The following is a 23,507-nucleotide window of genomic DNA, read 5'->3' as shown; positions in this document are numbered from 1 at the left end:
ATCTGGCCTCAGACACTTCCCAGCTGTGTGACCCTGGGCAAGTCACTTGACCCCCATTGCCTAGCCCTTACCACTCTTCTGCCTTGGAGAGACTCCAAGATGGAAGGTGAGGGTTTTAAAAAAACAAACAAACTGTGTGCTTCAGATACTATGATGTTAGTGTGAATGGGAGGACGAATCATTGTGTTTGTAGATTGATATTTAAAAGCATGGGTTCCAACATGGCTTACTTCTATTTAAGGTCATTTAGCTAAGTAGTAATTAAGCTTGAGCAGACTCTATGTATCTGCCCCTTGGAATAAGGGACTGGTAATGATTTGCTTGGGGGTTGGTGAAATGAGATTTAGGAGCCACATTTGCCCAGGATTCAAAGAGAAGCTGGGTCATTTATGAAGACTTTAAAATCTTGTCTCCAAACAGTTAACATTCATCTAGCAAAGGAAACTAAAAGGTGAGTAGCTCCAAAGCAAAATAGTAATGAGCTCTCCCTCTCCCCCTACAATAGAACCAGATGAAGTGTTCCATTTAAGAGTATTAAGCATAGACAGTATGAATTTACCAGTGATAAAAAGAATTTTGACTCTGAAGAGAAATCAAAGGAGGGAGGCAGCATGATCTCCATCACCAGAGATATCATGGAATCATTACGTTATTGAGCCTAATCGCTGGTTCCACTCAGGATTCTCTCAGCAGCCTCTCAGATGCTTGAGTCTCTTGCATAGCTGCCAGGGTGGAATACTCAAATCTTCACAAACTTCCCATTGCATTTTCTGTACAGCTCTGATTTTTGGAAAATTCTTTGTCCTGTTTCTGTGACTTCTGTCCACTGGTCCTAGTTTTGGATCTGGGAATTCTCAGCATTATTTTAATTCTGCAATAAAACTTTTTTTTAAAAATTAAACCCTTACCTTCTGTCTTAGAATCAATACTGTGTATTGGCTCCAAGGTAGAAGAGTGGTAAGGGCTAGGCAATGGGGGTCAAGTGACTTGCCCAGGGTCACACAGCTGGGAAGTGTCTGAGGCCAGATTTGAATCCAGGACCTCCTGTCCCTAGGCCTGACTCTCAATCCACTGAGCTACCCAGCTGCCCCCAGCCCTAGTGTTTTCTACTTGATATGTGTCTACTGGATGAGTTGTAGTTCATCATTGCCCCTCTTTAAAAAAAAAAAATTTTTTATATCTTTCGGTTTAAATAGAATCAGAATTACCCATCTCCTTCGTGAGGACCCCACATAACAAATAATTTTTAAAAATTTAAGTTTAAATAAAAAAAAATAATTAATGAAATCAATGCCAAGCTGGGAAAAAAGGGGAGAAAAGAACAGGAAAAAAAATCATCAAAACTGATCAATATATCAAAAAAGTCTGAAATTATATATAGTATATAACATTGATGGATTTCCTACCTCTTTAAAAGCATTTTATGTCTCTTCTTTGGGGCCAGGCTTGCTCTTTGTAATTTTGTAACATTCACTTGATTATTTCATAGCAATTTTTTTTCCAATTTAAACTGTTATAATCATTGTGCATATTTTTTTTACTTTTTTATCAAATTGCATAAATCTTTCCATATTTTTCTATTCTTCATATTCATCATTTCTTATGGCACAGTAATATTCTTTTATATTACCGTATTATGATTTGTTTAGCCATTCATCAATTGGAATTGATGGGATTCTATTTTGTTTCCAATATTTTGCTACCATGAAAAGTGCTTCTCTAAATATTTTGGTGTATATGGGAATTTTCTTCTCATTGATGACCTCCTCAGGGTATAAGCTTAATAGCAGAATCTCAGGATCCAAGGGTGTGGCCATTTTAGTCACTTTATTTTATTAAATTAAAGCATACTTAAAATAGCTTTTCAAAATAATTGTCCTGATTCACAGTTCCACCAACTATGTATTAGTGTTCCTCTCCCCACAACCCTTCTAACATGTCAATGTCTTTTTAAAAGTGAACACAGCACTTTATTTAAAAAAATTTTTTTTAATTATTATTATTTTTTTGAACCCTTACTTTCTGTCTTGGAACCAATACAGAAGAGCAGTAAGGGCTAGGCAGTGGGAGTTAAGTGACTTGCCTAGGGTCACATAGCTAGGAAGTGTCTGAGGCTAGATTTGAACCCAGGACCTCCCATTTCTAGGCCTGGCTCTCAATCCACTGGGCTTCCCATTGCCCCCAACATAGTAGTTTAGATATGGTTCGGGTAGTTCAGTATATGGAATAATTATTACCTCCTTTATTCAGAATACTAGATATCTTTTTAAAATGAGAATTTTTGTCTTTTTGGTAGCCATATCATTTTGTTTTGAGCTTGGAGACAACCAAAACTCTGTCCTTTTTTTTTTTTGCAAAAACTGCTGTTAAACAAAGAGATTTTGTTTTGTTTTTAATCTTATGTAGAATATTGCTTTGTTCTTAAATTCGGTCTAGCCTCTAAGTTGGAGTTCTTTGGGATCCTGATTCTATCTACTAACATATTAGCTATCTCTCCTGATTTTGTATCATCTACCCTTTTAACCATCATGCTTGCTCTTTCTACATTCCAATAATTGTTGAGAATTCTTATGTTGGACAAAGTAGGGTCATGGCCAGAGTCCCTGGAATGCCTTCAGAGAGTGGCAATGATTTAATTTTTTTTTTTGTCTTGGAACATTGTATTACTGAGAATGGCTAAACGATTTATAATCAATCACTGCTGTTACTGTGTACAGTGTTCTCTTGATTCTGCTCATTTCACTTTGCATCATGATGTTCATATAAATCTTTCCAGGTTTTTCTGAAACCATCCTGCTTGTCATTTATAGCTCAATATTATTCTGTCACAATCATGTACTACACCTTGTTCAGCCATTCCCCAATGGATGGCATCTCCTTATATAGATCCTTTTCCTTTTTTTTTTTTAAATATGTCTTTGGGATATAGACTTGGGGCGTGTATAGCTGGATCAAAGGGTATGCATAGTTTTTTTACCATTTGGGCATATTTCCAAATTGCTCTCCAGAATGGTTGGATCAGTTAATTTCTCCACAAGAGTACATTAATGTTTCAATTTTCCCATGTCTCCAGCATTTGTCACTTTCCTTTTCTGTTATTTTAGTCAATTTGATAGGTATTTGAGAATTGTTTTAATTTGCATTTTTCTGATCATTGGTGATTTAGATCAGTTTTTCATATGACCATAGATAGCTTAGATTGCATCATCTGGAAATGACCTTTTTGTATGCTTTGACCATTTATCATTGGGTATAAGAGGGAAAATTATGAGACTAGCTATAAATTAATAATTTTATTAAATCAAAAGGTGGTAGGGGAAAAATATGGGAAAACAAGAGAGAGTGATATAGTTAACTTTCCTTATTGCTCCATTTAACTTGCTATTCTGTGGCTGAAATTAAGGCCCCCTAGCTATGACACAGAGAAATCTAGCCAGCAATAAACACAGAAGAGAAGAGAGCAATATCAAAGAGAGCTTATCAAACCTAATTCTCCAACCACTAACTCACACATGTCACGTCTCAAGGGCCAACTGTGGCTTTCTATTTTGTCAGGGGGCAGTGTAGGGGACATTTCCCCTTACCCCCCCATCTTGTGTTCTCTTGACTCTATTGCTGCCTTTTTCTGGCTGCCATTCTATCCTCTTGGCCCAGTTCACCCAATGATTTCCCTCACACAATCCTTGCTTCTGGGTCAAGTTCAGGTGGAAAGGGGGCAGGGCAAATTTCCATCACACGTGAGGAATTACTTGTATTCTATTTATATTCAAATTTGTAAATTTGACTCACTTCTCTATATATTTGGGAAATGAGGCCTTTATCAGAGACATTTTGGCATTGATTTCCTTAATCAACTCTCTGGTCATGGTTCTCTCAACTTTGTGCTATCCTAACTATGTGACTATCCATTCCATGTCCCTACATAAGAATATCATGGGAGGTTTTGTCAGATGTTTGCTGAAAATTCCGATAAGAGCTAACATCTGTATAGCACTGCTTATGTGCCAGGTACTATGCTAAATGCTCTTATCATTTTTACTTCATTGGTTCTTACAGAAACCTACAAGGTAAGTGCTATTATTATTCCCATTTTATAAATGAAAAAAAAAATAGTCTGAAGCAAACAGATGATGTGACTTGCACAGGGTCCCAGGCCTAAAAAGTAAGGTTGGATTTGAACTTGGGTCTTCTTGATTCCAGTGCACTGTGACACCCTCTGGGTGCCTTTAACAATGTTTAGAGCATTTTCCTTATCTAGAGAGCCAGTCCAAAGAAGCACTGAAAAGACTCGGGTATGCCTTGTTCTAATCATTTCTCTTTATAATGATCAAAGAATAATTAGAAAAATTTAAGACATAGTTATAGAATTGTAACCAAGGATTGATGTCACCAAACTGGCTAGACTTTACAAATCAGGACCTTTGTCCATTTATCTTAGCACAGTACTTGGCATGTAGTAGAAATAATAAATGTTGGCCATTTGATTCTCTGATACACCTTTCATACTCTTTACCTTCGCCTAATTACCAGCAGCAATTTTCTGGGTCTGTACATTTTTCCCCTCAATATCTGAAATTTCACTCTTTGCTACTGAGAAATTGAAATTAATTTGAGATATCGAAGAGTTTTCTTACTTTCGGCACCCTGCTCTTGGCCTTCATTTGCCTTTTAACCAAGATTTTTCTGCCGTTTCAGTTTGAAGACCATTTTTCTTGATTTCATAGATAAAAGGAACATTGTTTCTGTCATCTGACTGAGAATAAAATATCATGTGTCCCAAGTAGTGGGCCTGACATTTCTTTGCTCTTTTTTTACCTTACAAAAAACCTGAAAAGCACCTTGCTATTGTCTTAAAACATTTTATACAAAGCTGAGCTGACGTCAATCTTCCAAACACTATTCTTAGAGATGCTCCTCCTTTCTGCTTGTCTGGAGTTTTATGCCCTTATTTCCATATTTTGAACATGACTTTAAAACCTGTGATTATCAAAGAGTTCCTTGAACACTTTTACCTGATTTTTTTTAAGTGTCTTTATCTTTTTTATCCAGATCATTTGGGATTATATTGTCAGAATTGGGAGGGGGGGTTCGAGCTTACTATCTCTCCTCAGGGATCATCCTATGTTCCCTTAGAGCCTTTATCAATGAGACAATAACTATCTTTTTTATAAGTCCAATCCAAGTACTTGGATTTAATTAAAAGGTGGAAGGAAACCCTGTCTGTACAAAAATTATGTATAGTTACATAATTGTAATGGCAAAAATATGGAAACAGTCTAAATGTCTAAAGATAAGGGGATAATCAAACAAATCATTCTGCCAGTATAATGAAATATTATTATACCACTGCTAATGGCAATAATAAGGAACACAAATATGGAAAGATACAAAATTATGCAAAACAAAGAAAGCAGAAAGAGAACAATTTGCCCACATGAATACAAAGAAAAGTACACAGGATAAAGTCACAAATGGGCAAATAGATATGAAATGGGACATACAAAGACCTAGAGAGAATAAAAGATAAGTTATTATTTTTTAGTTTATTAAAATCATCTACAGTACCATATAGAGAATAGAGAGAGAGCTGAACCCCCAAAGCTAGAAAGAGCTGGGTTCAAAAGCCCTACCTCTGACACATAATGGACAATTTACACTGGGCAAGTTTCCCAATCTTTCAGTGTTCTAAGAAGGGGATGACCTGAGGCAGAAGCAAGATAATGGAGGGATAGAAAGCATGAACTGTTTTGAGAATCCTCTCCAACCAGCCTTAAAATAATGCTTCAAAATGAATACTGGAGTGACGGAACCAATAAGAGGACGGAAGAAAACAGCTTTCCTGCAAAAAACAACGTGGAGGTAGACAGAGATGATCTAATTCACTGGAGTGAGATGGGGATACAACTGACTTGTGGCAAAGCCACACCAAGGAGTCCTGGTGCAACCCAACAGAAAGACCCCCACCACACCACATGCCCTGCTGCTCTAAGTTCTAAATTGGTCCTAAACCAACTTCGAGACCCTGCCTAAGCCAACAGCAGAGTATCACATGCCAGCTCCTTGAAGTTCCAGACCCTAGCACAAGTCTTTACTGAGGCCCTAGTTCACAGTGTGTTTGGCCAGTGTTAGCCCCAGAGCCCCTGCCTTGACCTGAGGTAAGGCCCTGAGCCCTATAAGCCATCATCAGTCCCTGGGGGAAGACTGAATCAGCAGTGGAAATGGCTTTTAGCACTTCCAGTCTACATGCCCTCATACCACCTTAGAAGAACTGAAACTTAAAATAACTCAGAATTAGAGCTGAGGGTAGCAGCAAGGAAAAACTGAAGTTTCTGAAAGTGATTACCCTGAAAAGAGGGCCCACCTTTAAGATAAAAACAAAAGTTGAGAAAAGGACTAGGAAAATGAGAAAAAAACCTTTTTTTTTTTTCAAAAAACCTAACCTAGCCATAGAAGGTTATTATGGAGACAAAAAAACAAAAACAAACCAAAAAAAAAAAAAAGAAATAAACTCAAAAGGGAACAGTGAGATCAAAAGCAGCTTACATGCAAAACTTCAGAGAAAAATGTGAATTAATCTCAGGCTCTGGAAGAACTCATAAGGGATTTCAAAAATTAAGAGAGAGAGAGGAAAAATGGGGAAGAGAAATGAAAGTAATACAAGAAAAAATAACACCTTAAAAACATAATTGTCCAAATGGGAAAAGAGGTTCAAAAACTCACAAAAGAAAATTAATTTCTTAAAAATTAGAATTGGTCAAGTAGAAGCTAATGACTTTATGAGACATCAAGAAACAATAAAACAAAATCAAAAGAATGAAGAAATAGAATAAAATCTGAAATATCTCATTGAAAAAACAACTGAACTGGAAAACAGATCCAGGAGATACAGTTTAAGAATTATTGGACTGCCTGAAAGTCATGATTAAAAATAAAGCCCAGACATCATATTACAAGAAATTATCAGAGAAAACTACCCTGTTATTCTTGAACAAGAAGGTAAAATAGAAATTGAAAGAATTCACCAATCACTTCTTGAAAAAAAATTACAACTCCCAGTTATATTAAAGCCAATTCAAGAGCTCCCAGATTAAGGAGAAAATACTGCAAGCAGCTAAGAAGAAATAATTTAAATATAATGCAACCACAGTTAGGATTACACAAGATATAAGAGCTTTTACATTAAAGAATCAGAAAACTTAGAATATAATATTCCATAAGGCAAAAGAATTTTATTTACAACTAAGATCACCTACCCAGCAAAATTCAGTTTATTTTTTCAAGGGGAAAAAATGGTCATTTAATAAAACTTCCAATCAGTCTTGATGAAAAGACCAAACTTAAACAGAAAATTTGATGTTCAAATACAAGACTCAAGAGAAGCATAAAAAGATCAATAAGAAATTAAAATGTAAGAAATTCAGTAAGGCCAAACTGTTTATATACCAATATGGAAAGATATCGTTAATGCTTAAAATGTTTATCATTATCAGATCAATTAGAAGAAGTATATAGAGACAGAGTGTGGGATAAGTTGATTAGGAAAACATGATATACCCCCCCCCCCCAAATCAGGAGGGGAAAAAAAGAGTATTACATTAATAGAAAAGGGAAGGGAGAATTAAAGTAGAGTAAATTATCTCCCCAAATGAGGTATGAAAAAACTATATATATATATATATAGTGGAGGGGAGAATAAGGGTGGTGACCAGCAATACTTACTCTCCTCAGAATTGACTCAGAGAAAGAATAGCAACTATATTTATTTGGGTATAGGCCCCCTGACTGCAGGAGAGGAATAAGACAAGGTGGGGCGGGGGGGAGGGTGAGTAATAGAAGGGCGTGGAAAGTGGTGGAGGGTGATTAAAGGCAAAGCACTTGTGAAGAAGGACAAAGTAAAAAGAGAAAGATCAGGATCAAAAGGGGAAAATAAGATGGAGAGGAATACAGAGCTGGTAAGTAGAATTGTGAATGTGAATGGGATGAACTCATCCATAAAATGGAAATGGATCACAGAGTAGATTAAAAAAGAGTCCTGCAGTATGTTTGTTTGTAAGAAACACATTTGAGGGAGGAACACTCGCAGAGTAAAGGTAAGGGGCTAGAGCAGAATCTATAAAGCTAAAGCAAAATAAATCTAAATGAGATAAGGAAGAAAATTATATCTTGATAGATTCATTGACAAATACTATCAATACTAAAATACTAAAGTATTATACAGACTAAACATGTACCAAATGATATAGCCTCCAAATTTTTAAAGGGGAAATTAAATGAGTTTCAGGAGGAAGTAGACAGTAAAACTACTATTGGGAAATCTTAACCCTCCCCGCTCAGATCCAGATAAATCTAACAACAACAAAAAAAAAAAACCAAGAAAGGAATGAAATTTTAGAAAATTTAGATTTAATAGATCTTGGGAGAAAATTGAATGGAGATATAAAGGAATATACCCCCTTTTCAGCAGTACATGGCACTTACACAAAATTGAGTATGAGGGCATAAAAGAAATAGTAAATGCATACTGTTAAGATCATAATGCAATAAAAATTATTAGTAAGGATCTGTGGAAAGACAAAACATTAACAAGAAACTAAATCTAATTTTAAAAAAGGATGGGTCAAAGAAAACATTATAGAAAATAAAAAATGTCATTAAAGAAAATGGCAGGAGACAACATATCAAAATCTGTGGGATACATCCAAAGCAGTACTTACAGGAAAATTTGTATCTCTAAAAGTCTGCATCAATAAAATAGAGAAAAAACAAATCATTGAATTGGGCATGTGACTGTAGTAGATACTGCTACTAGGGGAATTATGGTAATAGGGAAATGTTAAAGCAGTAACACCAGAATACAAGCTAGGGGGAAAAGACTGGATCTTGGGCCCCATCCCCTATACTACTTCCTGTTCCCTTTCAACTGCCTTGAAATGTTCTCAGAAATGGTAAGCTTGAAGATTTCCCCTAATAACTAAATCCCACAATCAACTCTTTTAACTAAGGGGTCTTTTATTCTTTTGGGTAGAGGAGGTAAGGAGAGGGTAGGGAGTGAGGGGAAAATAGGTCTCCCTAAACTTTCTGAGTTATCTTTGTTGATTGAATATTTCAAGATGTATTCAAATTCAGGAAACAAAGTTATCTTTCCTTAAGGGGAGATGTTGACAGCAAATGCTGACAGGTTTCTTCTGGGCTAAACCCAAGAGTCTTCTCAGCACTCAGTGTAATGGATAAGCAATAACCATAGAGAGAGTTTGTCTTCCACCTTCTCATCCAAAAGCCAGAGAAGGAAGTGAAGTTCAAACAGCTGGACTTTCCTAATTGCTCCCTTCAAGATTCCATTGGAACACCGTCTCTCCTCCTCTGCCCCTCCTCCGATGATTGGCATTCCAAGAGTTTTAAGCTTCTTGCTTTTTCTGCAGATCCATTTTGTATTGCCATATCGTCAATTACATGGCTAAAAAACTAGAAAAAGAATGAATTAAAAACTCCTAATTGAGTTTTCCTATTGAGGAATCCTCAATCCTATTGAGAAATAAATTGAAAGTGCTAAAAATCAAAGGAGAAGTTAATAAAATTGAAAATAAGATAGGCATTGAACTAATAAATAAGAGTTGGTTTTATGAAAATATAAATACAATCTTAGAGCATTGGTTAATTTGCTTCAAAAAAGGAATGAAGAAAATAAAATTACCAGTATTAAAAATGAAAAGGAAATTAAAGTAATCATTAGGAGCTATTTTGCCCAATTATATGCCAATAAATCTGATAGTTTTAGTGAAATGTATGAATATTTACAAAAATATAAATTTCTCAATTTAGCAAAAGCAGAAATAGAATACTTAAATAATCCTATCTCAGAAGAAGACATTGATTGAGCCTTCAGAGAACATCCTAAAAAAAATCCTCAGGGCTAGATGAACAGTTGAATTGTCAAACATTTAAAGAAAAATTAATACAAATACTATATAAACTATTTGGCAAAACACACAAAGAAGGAATCCTACAGAATTCTTTTTATGACACAAATAAATAAATAAGCCAGGAAGAGCAAAAATGGAGAAATAAAATTACAAACCAATTTCCTTAATGGATATAAATGCAAAACTTTTAAATAAAATACCAGCAAGGAAGCCAGAGCAATATATCACAAGGATCACTCACTGTGACCAGCTGGGATTTATACCAAGAATTCAGGGGCTCGTTTAAAATTAGGAAAACTATTAGCATAACTGTTCATATCAGTAACAAAACTTAACAGAAATCACATGATTATCTCAATAGATGCAGAAAAAGCCTTTAACAAAATGCAACACCTATTCCTTTTAAAAACATTAGAAAGCAGAGGAACAAATGGGCCTTTACTTAAAATATAAGTAGCATCTATCAAAAACCATCAACAAGTATCATCTGCAATGGGGATAAGCTGAAAGCCTTCCCAATAAGATCAGGGCTAAAGCAACAATGCCCATTATCTCCACTGTTATCCAATGTTTTATTAGAAATGCTAGCTTTAACAGTAAGAGAAGAAAAAGAAATTGAAATCATTAAAGTAGGCAAAGAGGAAACTAAACTCACTCTTTGCAGATGATATGATATACTTAGAAAATTCTAGAGAATCAATTAAAAAACCTAGATGAAATAATGAAGAACCAAAGCAAAATTAGAGGATATAAAATAAACCCATATAAATCATCAACATTCCTGCATATTGCCAACAAAATCCAACAGCAAGAGATAGAGATAGAGAAATTCTATTTAAAATAATTTTACGCAGTGTAAAAATATCTAGGAATTTACTTGCCAGGACAAACAAGAATTATATAAACTTATGAAACACTTTTCACAAATAAATCCTTTAAAATTCAACAAATAAAGTTGAATCTAAACAGTTGGAAAAATATTAATTGCTCTTGGGTAGGCAAGCTAAAATGATAAAAATAATTCAGTGCTACATCAATCAAGCCATGAAAAAATATCAACTAGGAGAAATAATCTGGAAGAACAAAAGGTCATGAATATCAAAGAATTAGTGGAAAAATATGTGAAGGAAGGGGGCCTAGTAGAACCAGGTTTCAATGTGTACCATAAAGCAGTAATCATCAAAATAGTCTGGTACTGATCTAAGAAATAGAATGGTGGATCAGTGGAATATATTGGATACAATATACAGGGGTAAATGACTTTAGCAATCTTGTGTTTGATAAACCCCTAATCACAGTTATCACAGTTTGGGGATAAGAACTCACTATTAGACCAAAACTGCTAGGAAAACTGGACAACAGTATGGCAGAAACTAGGTATAGAACAATATCTCACACCTGTTAGCAGGATAAGATCAAAGTGGTTATATGATTTACATATAAAGAGTGATAGTATAAGCAAATTAGGGGAACATAGTATAGTTTGCTTGTCATATCTATGGAGAAATGAGGAATTTATGACCAAATGAGATATAGAACATTACAAAATGGAAAATGAATAATTTTGATTATCATAAGTTTTTGTACAAATAAAACCAATGCAACCATGGTTTGGAAGGTGTGAAAGAGAGTCAACTCCAAGAAGGAAGTTGGCTTCAAGAAGGAGTTGGACTCAAGGAAGAAAGTCAGCCTCAGGAATCACCTTCAGCTCCAGTCATTGTCTTGACCTGCCTCTTGGAGGGAACTTGGGTAAGTGGATAGCTGGCTTTCCTTTCCTGTCTTCTGGAGAGAGTTTAATTCTAGTTGAAATTTAACAAATCCTGGCTCAACCATAGCAATATTTATTTAGATAGGCTAATGTTTTCTCTACCCTTTTGTATTTCTCTACTTTCACTCTTTCCACCTCTTTTGTAAATAAAAGCTATTAAAGGTCACTTCAACTTTGAGAAATAATACTTTAATCATGTATTTTAGTCAAACCCTTAATTTTAACCTTTACCAAGGGAAACAACAAACTGGGGGGAAATTTTTATAACCGATTTTTATGATAAAAGTCTATTCCTCAAGTATAAAGAGAACTAAGACAAATTTGTTAGAATATAAGTCATTCCCCAGTTGATAAATGGTCAAAGGTTATGAATAATTAGTTTTCTCTTTTTTTTTTTAAACCCTTACCTTCCATCTTGGAATCAATACTGTATTGGTTCCAAGGCAGAAGAGTGGTAAGGGCTAGGCAATGGGGGTTAAGAGACTTGCCCAGAATCACACAGCTGGGAAGTGTCTGAGGCCAGATTTGAACCTAGGACCTCCCATCTCTAGGCCTGGCTCTCAATCCACTGAGCTACCCAGCTGCCCCCAATAGTTAGTTTTCTTAACAATAATTGTATGAAAAAAATGTTGTACATCACTCTTGATTAGAGAAATGGAAATTAAAATATTTGAGGTACAAGCTCACACCTATCAATTTAGCCAGTATGACAGTAAAAGAAAATGATAGATGGTAGAGAGGATGTGGTAAAGTTGGGACACTAATGCATTGCTCGTGGAGTGGTGAACTTTTCCAACCATTCTGGAGGACAATTTGGAACTGTGCCCAAAGTTTTATATATATTTTTTATATATTTATTTATATATATATATGTTTATATATATATATTTATAAAACTGTGCATACCCTTTGATCCTATAATATCACTATTAGGTCTGAATCCAAGACAGATTTAAAAAGGTGGGGAGGGGAGAGGACCTAAGTATACAAAAATAAAGCAGCTCTTGTGGTGGCAAAGAATTGGAAATTGAGGGGATGTCCATCAGTTGGGGAATGACTGAACAAATCATGGTATATGATGGTGATGGAATACTATTGTTCTTTAAGAAATGATGAATAAGATGATTTCAGAAAGAGCTGGAAATACCTACGTGAACTGATGCAGAATGAAATTAGCAGAACAGAAGAACATTGTATATAATAAAAGCAATATTATATGATGATCAATTGTGAAAGTCTTGACTACTCTGAGTAATACAATGATCCAGGGGAATTCTTAAGGATTTATGACAAAGAATGCTGTCCCATCTCTAGAGAAAGAACTGGTAAAGTCAGTATGCAGATCAAAGCATACTATTTTTCACTTTAGTTTATTTGTGCTTTTATTTTGGGGATTTTGGTTTACTTTGAGTATTCTCTTGCAACAGTGAACAATATGGAAATATATTTTGCATGATAATATTTGTATAATCCAGGTCAAATTAAATTGTTTACCATTTCCAGGAGAGAGGAGGGAAGGGAGGGAGGAAAAAATTTGAATCTTACAATTTCTGAAAACATGTCGAAAATTGTTATTGCAAGTAATTGGGAAACTAAAAAAGCCTTTAAAAAAAATAAGGCATTCACCTATTTCCTAGAAGGCATTTCCTCACCAAGAATTCCCTATACCAGTGAAGTCTCGGGCTTGGTCCTCATACTTTTTGATATGATTGTGAATAGTTCTGAGCATATGTATATTAACATAACCAACTAAAGCTTAGGATATGTCTTTGTATTTATTATTTTCTTCCTTAGCCAACATGGTCATGCATGATGTCTCAATTTCCTATCACCTCTCCATCATGAATCAGTTCTTTGATTAATTGGAAAAGTGCTTCCTACTGTGAACCATTCTAGAAGTTTGTACCTTCCTGGAAGAAGCAAAATAAAGTTAGTATGATCGTGGGAAGCAGCTTGGTAGCACAGTGGACAGAGAGCCAGGCCTGAAGATGGGAAGTCCTGGATTCAAATCTAGCCTCAGACACTTCCTAGCTATTTGACTCTGGCCAGGTCACTTAACCCCAATTGCATAGCCTTTGCTCCTCTTCTGTCTTAGAAGTGATACTAAGACAGAGAAGGTAAGGATTTTTTTTTAAGTAAAAACAACAAACAAAAAGGGCAATAAGCTCTCAAGATCTTATAACTATTGGCTTCTATGGTTGTTCAATTCATAAAAAGATGAGAATAAAATGATCTATTGAAACACACTATATTTTCCTGTGTTAGAATGCCAATTTGGGCACAACAGATTTTCCTGTGGCTTGTGGATCTAATTGCTTTGTAATAGGGTTTCTTAACCTGAATTCCCTAGACCACTTCCTCCACCAAGCAGAAATTAGATGGGAAGAAAATTACATCTTTATTTTACTAATCTCTATGAAAAAGGGCTTGACCAAAACTCTCCAGGGAATATGGCTCTGAATTTCCCCTAAAGGAAAAGAAATATATAGTCTCTATTCCAAAGGTTATCTTCAGTTGGGCATGAAGAATTTCATTCGGTTCAATTCAGACAAAGGGATTTTCTTACAGAAATTTATCATTTCTTTCAATTGTGAACAGATTAGCATTCTAAGAAGTTGTTCATCAGCTTCACCTCTTACTAAGTTCTGTCTTACTTGTCCAGTGTGGCTGCCAGGAGAGAAGGGGCAGGTTTTCCAATGCCCCTGGAATGGCATCCCTGCCCTCTACTCCTTATGAACTCGAAGTTAAGAATTCTAGGACTAAATCTCAGGGGTCTTTTCCAGGGCTAAGTCTGATCCTCACAAAAACTCTGATATTAGTAGGGATTATGTTGAGAGATGATGACTTGAGGATAGGAGAAATTAAGTAGTTTGTTCAAGGTCCCACAGCTATTGAGTAGCAGAACTCTTTACCCAAACTCCTAGAATCATGAGAATCTGAATCAGGAGTGAATTTAGGGATAATCTAACCTGTCAACTTTATAGGTGAGGAAATCAAGGGCAGAGAGAAATCAGTCACTTGCCCCAGGCAGTAAGTGTCCAAATGGGATTTGAACAAAGACCCTGTGAATTCAAATCTAGCCTCATTCCAATTTTTTTTTTAAATCATTACTTTTCTGTCTTGGAATCAATGGAAAATATTGGTTCCAAGTTAGAAGAGCAGTAAGGGCTAGGCAATGGGGATTCAGTGACTTGCCTATGGTCACATGGCTAAACTTGAACCAAGGACCTTCCATCTTTAAGCTTGGCTATCAGTGCACTGAGCAGTCCTACCTGCTCTTCCCAATTCTTTTTTAATATCCTTAGCTCCCTCATTGTTGTGAGAATTATGATTGGCTTGAAAAGATCCCTCTAGTATTAAGTTCATGCCTGTATTTATTCAACTTAGAAGAATGAGGGAAGGGATTGCAACACTCATTTTGACTGTATTTCCTTAGGGTAAAATAAGTAGAGAAGAAAAGAAAAGGAAAACTTAATTCTTGCTGGTTTCTTTACTTAGTGACTTGATTTCCTGGTCTTGGCTGTAATTGTGATCATTTATCCTTATAGAGCAGTATAGACTCTCTCTTGCTGCTGTCTTCCCTTTTTTCTCCCACTCCAAAAAAGTATCCCCCACACCTTTGGGTGGTAAGTTGGAGTTCATCTTAAAGTATTCCTTTAGGAAGAAGAAGATGGCAGGTAATAAGTAAATGTAACTTGACTTTTCCTAAGCTATTTTGGCTCTAATCATGCAGCCTTCTCTTCCTATGTTAGTTATGGTCTTAGTATTGATAAGAACCTCTGAGTTGACATTCAGCCATTTATGGCTGTAGTTATGGCTTATTCCATTTATAAGGCAAGCTCCATCAAGTTCAGCTAACTGTCAGAAAACTCAAAGAAGATAGTTTATTTCAGAGACACACCTGGGTCTCCTCAGTTCCCACCGTTCAGATCCCTTAGTGTCATTTACTTTTTTTTTTTAATAAACCTTCACCTTCTATCTGAATCAATACTATCAATTCTAAAGCAGGAAAATGATAAGGGCCAAACAACTGGGGTTAAGTGACTTGTGTAGGGTCACATAGCTAGGAAGTGTTAAGACCATATTTGAACCCAGGACTTCCCATCTCCAGCCCAGGCTCTATCCACTGAGCCACCTAGCTGCCCCATCATACACTCTTAAATACCAGGACTGCTCCAGAGCAGCCTGGATTACCATCCTTTCTAAACTTCCCGCCCCCAAGGAGGCCTGAGATCAGAGGCATGGGAGGGATGTGATGAGCACCAAGGCAAGCTCTTAGCTCCATCCTTCCTGACGGTGCACTTCATTTTAACTTCACTATTTCTGCAAATATGAAATGTCTTTGATCACTTCAGTACTAATCTCAGCTTTTGATCTTTTCTCCTTCCAGGTTGCTTTTACAACTAAAATTTATCACCCAAACATCAACAGCAATGGCAGTATCTGTCTTGACATCCTGAGATCTCAGTGGTCTCCAGCATTGACAGTATCAAAAGGTAGGGATGAGAAAGGGTTGGAGACTGCTCTGGCCATTTGGTAGAACAAGAGTCTTAATAGTACTTGATGGAAAACTACCTGCATCACCAGCCATTTGACATTCGAGAGCATAAATCAAAAATGCCTTTCAAGTTGTGGGGGATTTTCAGATCAGATAGGATTATGCAAACCTTGCTTCTGATACGCCCAATTTAAGGGCTTTTAGATAAACCAATAACAAATTGAAATAGAAATACTTTTCTGTTCCTCTGGACGGTGTAAGAGTGTATCTGTTGAGATGGGGAAAGAATGATTAGAATGGAAATTGATGAAGGCAAATATTGTTAAATGAGCTAAAAATGTACTAAATGTAGGTATGTGGGCAACAAATATGGGGCTAAGGATAGAAGATTCATATCAGGAAGTAGTAAAGCTACTTAGATAGAAATAGGATTTGAGCAGGTTGGAGGACTTCTAAGATACCCAGCAAGGGGTATATTAGCTAACCCAGAGGCATGTTAATAAGGAAAGACCTGAAAGCCTTGGAGTCACTGCTTTGAGGACTTTGTTCAGACAGACAGAAATCATGGAGATGATGAAGGACAGAATCCAGGGCAAGATAGAACTGCCTTTCAAACATCTCAAACCGGAGGGCCAGTAGACAACTTTAATTCAACATGCCCAAAACAGAATCAGTCTCCCCCCTAAACCCTCCTGTCTTCCCTCTGACTGTAGAGGGCAACACCATCCTGCCATCCCTCAGGCTCACCATGGATGAGTCATCCTGGATTCCTCACTCTCATCCTCCACCTCCAAGCTGTTGCAAAGGCCTCTTCGTTGCACCTTCGTGATAGCTCTGGAATATGTCCTCTTCTGTCCTCTGACACTGCCCCCACCCTGGGCCAGGCTCTCATCATCTCAGGCCTGGACTATTGCAGCAGCTGATGGGGGTCTGCCTGCCCCAATTCTCTTCCCCCTCTGGTCCATTCTCCATTCAGCTGCCAAGCGGTTATCCTGAAACTCAAGACCTGATCGTGTCACACACACACACACACACACACACACACACACACACACACACACACACACACTCTCCCCCTCCCCTCTCACCTCTGACTCAGTAAACTCCAGTGTTTCCTATGGTCTGCAGGATTGTATACACAATCATCCGCTTGGCATGCAAAGCCCCTCATGACCTGCCTCCCCTCCCTTTCCAGTCGCTTATACCTTATTGCCCACTTCATACTCTTTGATCCTCTGCTCTGGGATTCTCCATCTCTTTGACTGTCTCCCAGGCCTGGAAGGCTTTCCATCCCCAATTCCACTTCCTGCCTTCCTGGCATCCTCTAGGTCTCAACAAAATTCCCACCTTCCCTGGGCCCCCTTAATTCTAGGGCCTTCCTTTTATTTCCATTTTATCCTGTTTGTGGCTTGTTTGTATATAACTCTTTGCTTCTTGTCTCTCTCATTAGACTGGGAGTTTTTTGAGAGCAGGAACTGTCTTTTGCTTCTTTTGTATCCACAGCACAGAGCACAGTGCCTGGCACATAGTAGGAGCCTAATAAATATTTATTGACCCACTTTCACTAAGTGGGATAGGAGTGCATGGAGGCTGGTATGGAAGGACTGAGATTTAAGAACAGGGGGCTAATGCAGTCAGAAGGACAAGCTGGAACCAAAATCTGGAATGGAAGCAAGCCTGGGAGGGTCTGATTAATGAGTTAAATTGCTTCAGACAACTTTAAGTGGTAAGAGGATGAGCCGTAATAGACTCTCCTGGGCTCTCACAGGAAGCCATGCCCAGGGAGAGACCCTCGATGATCAATCGTGTCTTCTCCTGTCCCCTGATGAGAGTCCAAAGGACCTTTCTTTCATTTCCTTTGAGCAGTTCTGCTTCAAGCCTTTTCTCTTACATTAAACATTAAGCTGCTTCTATCTTAATAATCTTCTATGGGGCTGACCTAAAATGAACCATTTCTGATCCTAAAAGGGTCCTTTTATTCTCTTTTCCCCTAAGATTTTGGTCCTGTTGGTCCCCCCACCACCTTTTCCCGTTTCATGCCAACAGCATTCAGGATGATTGATACTTCAGAGAAATCTAAGGGGAAGGGCTCACCATCCTTGGGGGCATGCGTTATAGAGCATCTCCCAGCCACCCCTACCCACCCCCTTTTTAAACCTTTACTTTCCGTCTCAGTAAGGGTAAAGGGCTAGGCAGATGGAGTTAAGTGACTTGTCCTGGGGCATATGTCTGAGGTCAGATTTGAACCCAGGCCCTCCCATCTCCTGGCCTGATACTCGATCCACTGAGTCACCCAGCTGCCTCCTGGCCCCTTTTTCATCACAACCTGACACGTTTTTATTCATTTGAGGCAAGCAAGTAGATGACTTCTTCCAGAACTGGAATAAGGGGACGATAGGAGTTCTCAGTGTAGCTACTGATGTAAAGGCAAAGCTATATGTCACCAGCCATGTAACCATTGAACTAGCATTTAGTAAGCACTTACTGTGTACGGGACATTGGGCTAAGCTCTGGGGATCCAAAGAAAGTTAAAACCAGCCCAGGCCTCTAGGTGCTCATAGCCTCATAGGGAAGACAGCATGTCAAGAACTAGGACTTGCAAAGTGGGCAGCATAGAGAATCCTAGAGGAAAAGGCCCAGCAGGGAGAGGAGAACTGGGTTTTGTTGTTGTTATTTTTAAATCAAAACCGGGACCTTCTGTTTTAGAATTCATACTTAGCATTGGTTCCAAGGCAGAAGAGCTGTAAGGACTAGGCCATTAGGGTTAAGTGACTTGCCCAGGGTTACTAGGAAAAGGTTAGAATTGAACCCATGTCCTCCCAGCTCCAGGCCTGGCTCTGTATCTACTGAGCTACCTAGCTGCCCTAGGAGAACTGTTTTTAATGCTTTATGATTGCTTCTTGTCTGAATACCACAGACATTTTCCTTGGAACACCCTGAAACCTCATTGAATCTAGGAAAGATGTATCTTAAATACAAATCCTTATATTCAGGAACTCAATCTTTATTTTATGCTCAGTAAAGAAAAAGTAAAATTTGGAACCTTGTTATTTTTTCACTGCTCCACATATACCTACAAGGAGGGTCTGATTTCTTCAGCTTGGGGAATTCCTTCCGCCAACACAGAAACCAACTTTGATGTTATGGTTAAGTGACTTGCCCTCGATCTCCATCTACTCAGTGAATTTGAACCAGATCGTCATATATATCATCTCATGTGGTACTCATTATGTAAATACTCAGTTTTCCTGTTCAGACACAGCCACGTTTACTTAGGGTAGTCACTGTTTGATCTCTGGAGAGAACGCTAGCCCTCTCTTCCCTGGAGGGGCAAAGACCTAGATTTTCAAAGGAGGATGGCCACTCCGACCTCAGTCCCCTTATTGCCTCAGTATCCTTATCTGCAAAGGGAAGGGGTAGGACTAGGAGATCTCCTAGGTCCCTTCTTTCCACAAAACTTATGGTTCCTCACCCTGCCCCCTTTAGGCCCTACTGCCTCATCACATGCATCCAAGGAGTCAGAGGAGGAGGAGGAGGAAAAGGGGAGTGGCAAGTGAAATGACCGGTAGTGCTGGCCTGGCCTTCCCTCCTCCTTTGCCTGTGTTTTCCCTACCTTTAGATGTGGATTTTATAACAGCAGTGGAACCATTACGTTCCTTATTCTCCCTTTCAGCTATAGGAATAAATAGGGGCCCGTGTGATTAGTCCTCCTGCTGCAAGACCTTGACTATTTCATTCCCTTCTGTTTTGTAGGTTAAGTGCTTTTGGCCCTCTCTTCCAAGTGTTGACCTAAGGTGTGTGGTCACTCTTGTTTCCAAAGGGGTAGAAGAAACTGATCCCCAAAGACCTTAACGAACTTTCCCAGAGTCCCTTAGTGAGTTAGCCCCAAGATGGCTTTGACATCTAGACTAGGTGTGCACTCAATTCTCATGGCTTTGTTGTGTTTTAAAGAATGAAGAAGCATTTATTGAAGTGCTCGTGATGTGTGCTGGGGAAACAAATACAAAAGGAAGGAAGCCTCTGCCATCCCACTAGGGGTCAGGGAGGGCAAGTCAGAGGGACGTTGGGTGGACCCCAGGGCAGTCGATCAATCGACACGTCCTTTCCAGGATTGGAGGTATTGATTTGATGATTGTTCTCAGTGCCGAAGATGAAAAATGAGTTAGGAGTTTGGGGGGAGGAGAGAAAGGGGAAGAGGTTGTTACAAGGCCAACTGGGCTTGCTTCAGGGTCATGGAGAGCTCTCCTCGTTGGTAATATAGGGCTCAGCAGAGGAGCTGGCATTGGGCTGGAGGTGAGGCAGAAGGGCATGAAAGTGGCCAGGGTGGCAGGGCTGTCCTCTTCCCTCTGGAGGGTAGATTCGTTACAAAGGACATAAAATCCAGAGCACAGAGGGGTGAGAGGGCTCACCAAGACACCGAACAGTAGCTAATTCAATACTTCTTTTCCCCTTAGTTCTGCTCTCCATCTGTTCCCTGCTCTGTGACCCGAACCCTGATGACCCTCTGGTTCCTGAGATAGCCCACACCTACAAAGCAGACCGAGACAAGTAAGGCCTTGCTTCGAGTTTCTCACTTTTCCTATAGCTGGCTCAGCAAACGCGGTCCCTGGGTAAGCCATCTCTGTCCTCGGGTTTACCTGCTGAAGGTTGCTGCTCAGCCCGTTTCTGTAGGGAGGGATCGAGGCTGAACCACAGGTCACTGATGACAAGCCCGTTTTATAAGAAGTCCTCCAAAGTATTAGTCAGTTAACTCAAAGCCAGCCGGAGGTAGTGGATGGAGGCCTGGATCATCAAAGGAGGCCTGTTTCTGGGCCCTCCACTGACTTCGTCTGTCCTGTGGCTTTCAGGAGAAATGAAGAAGCATTCTCTCTTCTCTGTAAACTCTCCAACAGCCACTGTGGAAATCGTGGAAGTTCGACAACGGTTTCCCCCAAATGGTCCTGCTGGGCTCAGCCCTTGAAGAGATTGCTGGACGATAGAGGGAAGCCAAGAGCCCCTGTGGCAGAGAGGATTATTTCAGTCAGTCCCCAAGCCTTTCGTGGGCCAGGCTCTGTGCTAGACAAAGAATGAAATGGCCCTTCCTTGCAAAGTGCTGATAATTTAATAGGGGAGACCACAAGGCTATTTAAAAATCAACTCGGCATAAATACGGAGAAGCTAAATATAAGATCCTGTGGGAGGAAGGGAAAGCCTAGTGGTTGGGGGAGTAAAGAGGGGCTTCCTGCAGAAAGTGATGCCTAGGCTATCTCTCCAAGGCAGAGGGGAGGAAGGAGAAGGCATGGAGATAGGTGGGGAGGCATTGTGCTGAGGGACACACAGTCAAGGACCAGTCTGGGTGAATCACAGAGCTGGGAAGGGGGCAGGCAGAATGGGGTCTAAGGCCTTACCAGCTATGTAGAGTTCTAGGGAGCGGAAGTGTTCCGAGACATGCCAGCACGGGTGGCGGAACAATAAATGAGTATGCTTATTCAGCAGTACTCTGTTTCAGAAGCCGTCTCGCTTTCTATTCCTGCCTCACTCCCATTTCTTATTTGGTGACTGTTCAGAAGACAAATGCCAGTTGTCACTTCAGCACTCGGCATGACCGAAGCCTCGTCCAAACCCGGCATGTAGATAGTAGCATGAATTGGAGTCGGCAAACTTCGTGCGGCTTTGGGGAAAATGGATACACACTCATGGATGGCTGATAGAAATACAAACGTGTACGATATTTTTGGACCACAGTCTGGCAGTTAAAATGTCAAAAAATAATCTCACTGACTCAATAATTCCATTGTTTGCAATATACCCCGAAGGTGTTATCAAAACACGTTTTTAAGTGCTAAATTTATTCATGAATTAGTGTGATTATTTGTAACTGGAAAAAACTAGAGTAACCCAAGTGTAGCAGTACGGTTAAATACATTGTGGTACATTGATTTAATGGAATAATAGTGTACAATTAACACTAGCAAAGATATGCAATACAAAGAAATTGGGAAAGGCTTTTGTGAATTAAATTAAAGCATAAAAAGTAGAACCCAGAGACTGGTGGTGGAATGAATGGACAGAGACCTGAGAGAGGGACTGGCCTGGTTAGGGAAGTTTTATGTATTAAAATTAGTTTTTGAGAGCCAGGCCCAGAGATGGGAGGTCCTGAGTTCAAATGTGACCTCAGACATTTCCTAGCTATGTGACCCTGGGCAAGTCACTTGACCCCCATTGCCTAGCCCATACCACTCTTCTGTCTTAGAACCAATACACAGTATTGATTCTAAGACAGAAGGTAAGGGTTTAAAAAAAAAGAATTAGTTAATTGTAAGTGGTTGCTAATAAATTTGATTAGTTGAATGGACATTCAATATTAATTATAATTTTTTAAAGACAAATTAAGTGTACCAAACAGCTTGCTAACAGTACCTAGTCCAGTTGGATATTGATAGTTGCTAAGAGAAGGAGTAATTTTTTGAAAAGATGAACAGATTTTTATTTTCTCTCCTTCCCACCCATCCCCAATTAAAAACAAAACTCTTGTAACAAATATGCATGGTCAAGCAAAACAAACCTCCACTGTGGTTGTGTCTGGAGACATATGTCTCATTTTGTCCTTGGAGTTTCTCTGTGCCAGTCGGGAGGCAGAACTGGCCTCCATCCTTGGGCCTCTGCAAGGTGCTTGGGCTGTGCCTTACACTGAGTGCTTGAGGTTGATAGTCACTTTCTCAGATGGCTCTTTGCAGCTCCAGTTAATGAATTCTGGAGGACAGCCTTTCCTTTTTCCCACTGGCACATTTTTCACATTTTTTGTTGTATAAAAATGCAAGAAATTTCACTATGTTGAGTTTTTTTTACATGATTCTACTCAATATTTATCCATCCTTTTAATAGCAGTAACCACAGAAATACCCACAACAGTCCTTTAAATTTATTACTGATAAATGGCAGTCTCCATTTGAAATAGAATATGATTCATTGACTGAAGTTTCTCCAAACCTTCCATGGAGGAAAGTCCCAGAACTCTCCAAAGTCCCATGAGGAAAGCCCCAGTGCTGGTCTCACTAGGATTCCTTGATTAAATCTAGCTTTTTTACTAGCTTTTCTTTAACAACTCTTGATTTTTGAGAGCCTGTTGAAGCCACCATTTTTGCCTTGGCTATCTGAATACAAAGTTAGTTTTCATTATTCTCAGATAGCATTGACTCAGGCCTTTTCTGTCACTCATATTGTATCATCACACTAGATTGGGGCAAGAGATTCAGGAGATAGACTTGAGGAAGAGACAGATGGCCTCCTGGGCTGCTGGTCCCCCCTCTGGCAAATAGGTAGGAAAAGCAGAGCTAAGAGT

The 23,507-nt window shown here is 38.8% G+C and overlaps 1 protein-coding gene across 3 annotated transcripts in view; it reads left to right on the top strand.

Annotated features, from left to right (window-relative positions):
• UBE2D4 (ubiquitin conjugating enzyme E2 D4 (putative)) overlaps window positions 1–23,507 on the top strand; it is a 45,424-nt gene that overhangs the window by 16,057 nt on the left and 5,860 nt on the right. For all 3 annotated transcript variants that reach the window (XM_007477566.3, XM_001376616.5, XM_056812095.1), the window contains 2 exons: window positions 16,079–16,184; window positions 20,641–20,734. In XM_007477566.3, the coding sequence (XP_007477628.1) occupies window positions 16,079–16,184; window positions 20,641–20,734 (200 nt within the window). The remainder of the gene's footprint in view (window positions 1–16,078; window positions 16,185–20,640; window positions 20,735–23,507) is intronic.

The sequence above is a fragment of the Monodelphis domestica genome, chromosome 1 (assembly GCF_027887165.1).
Source record: "Monodelphis domestica isolate mMonDom1 chromosome 1, mMonDom1.pri, whole genome shotgun sequence".
In the NCBI taxonomy this organism is placed as follows: Eukaryota; Metazoa; Chordata; class Mammalia; order Didelphimorphia; family Didelphidae; genus Monodelphis; species Monodelphis domestica.
This window is presented reverse-complemented; position numbering and strand designations above follow the sequence as displayed.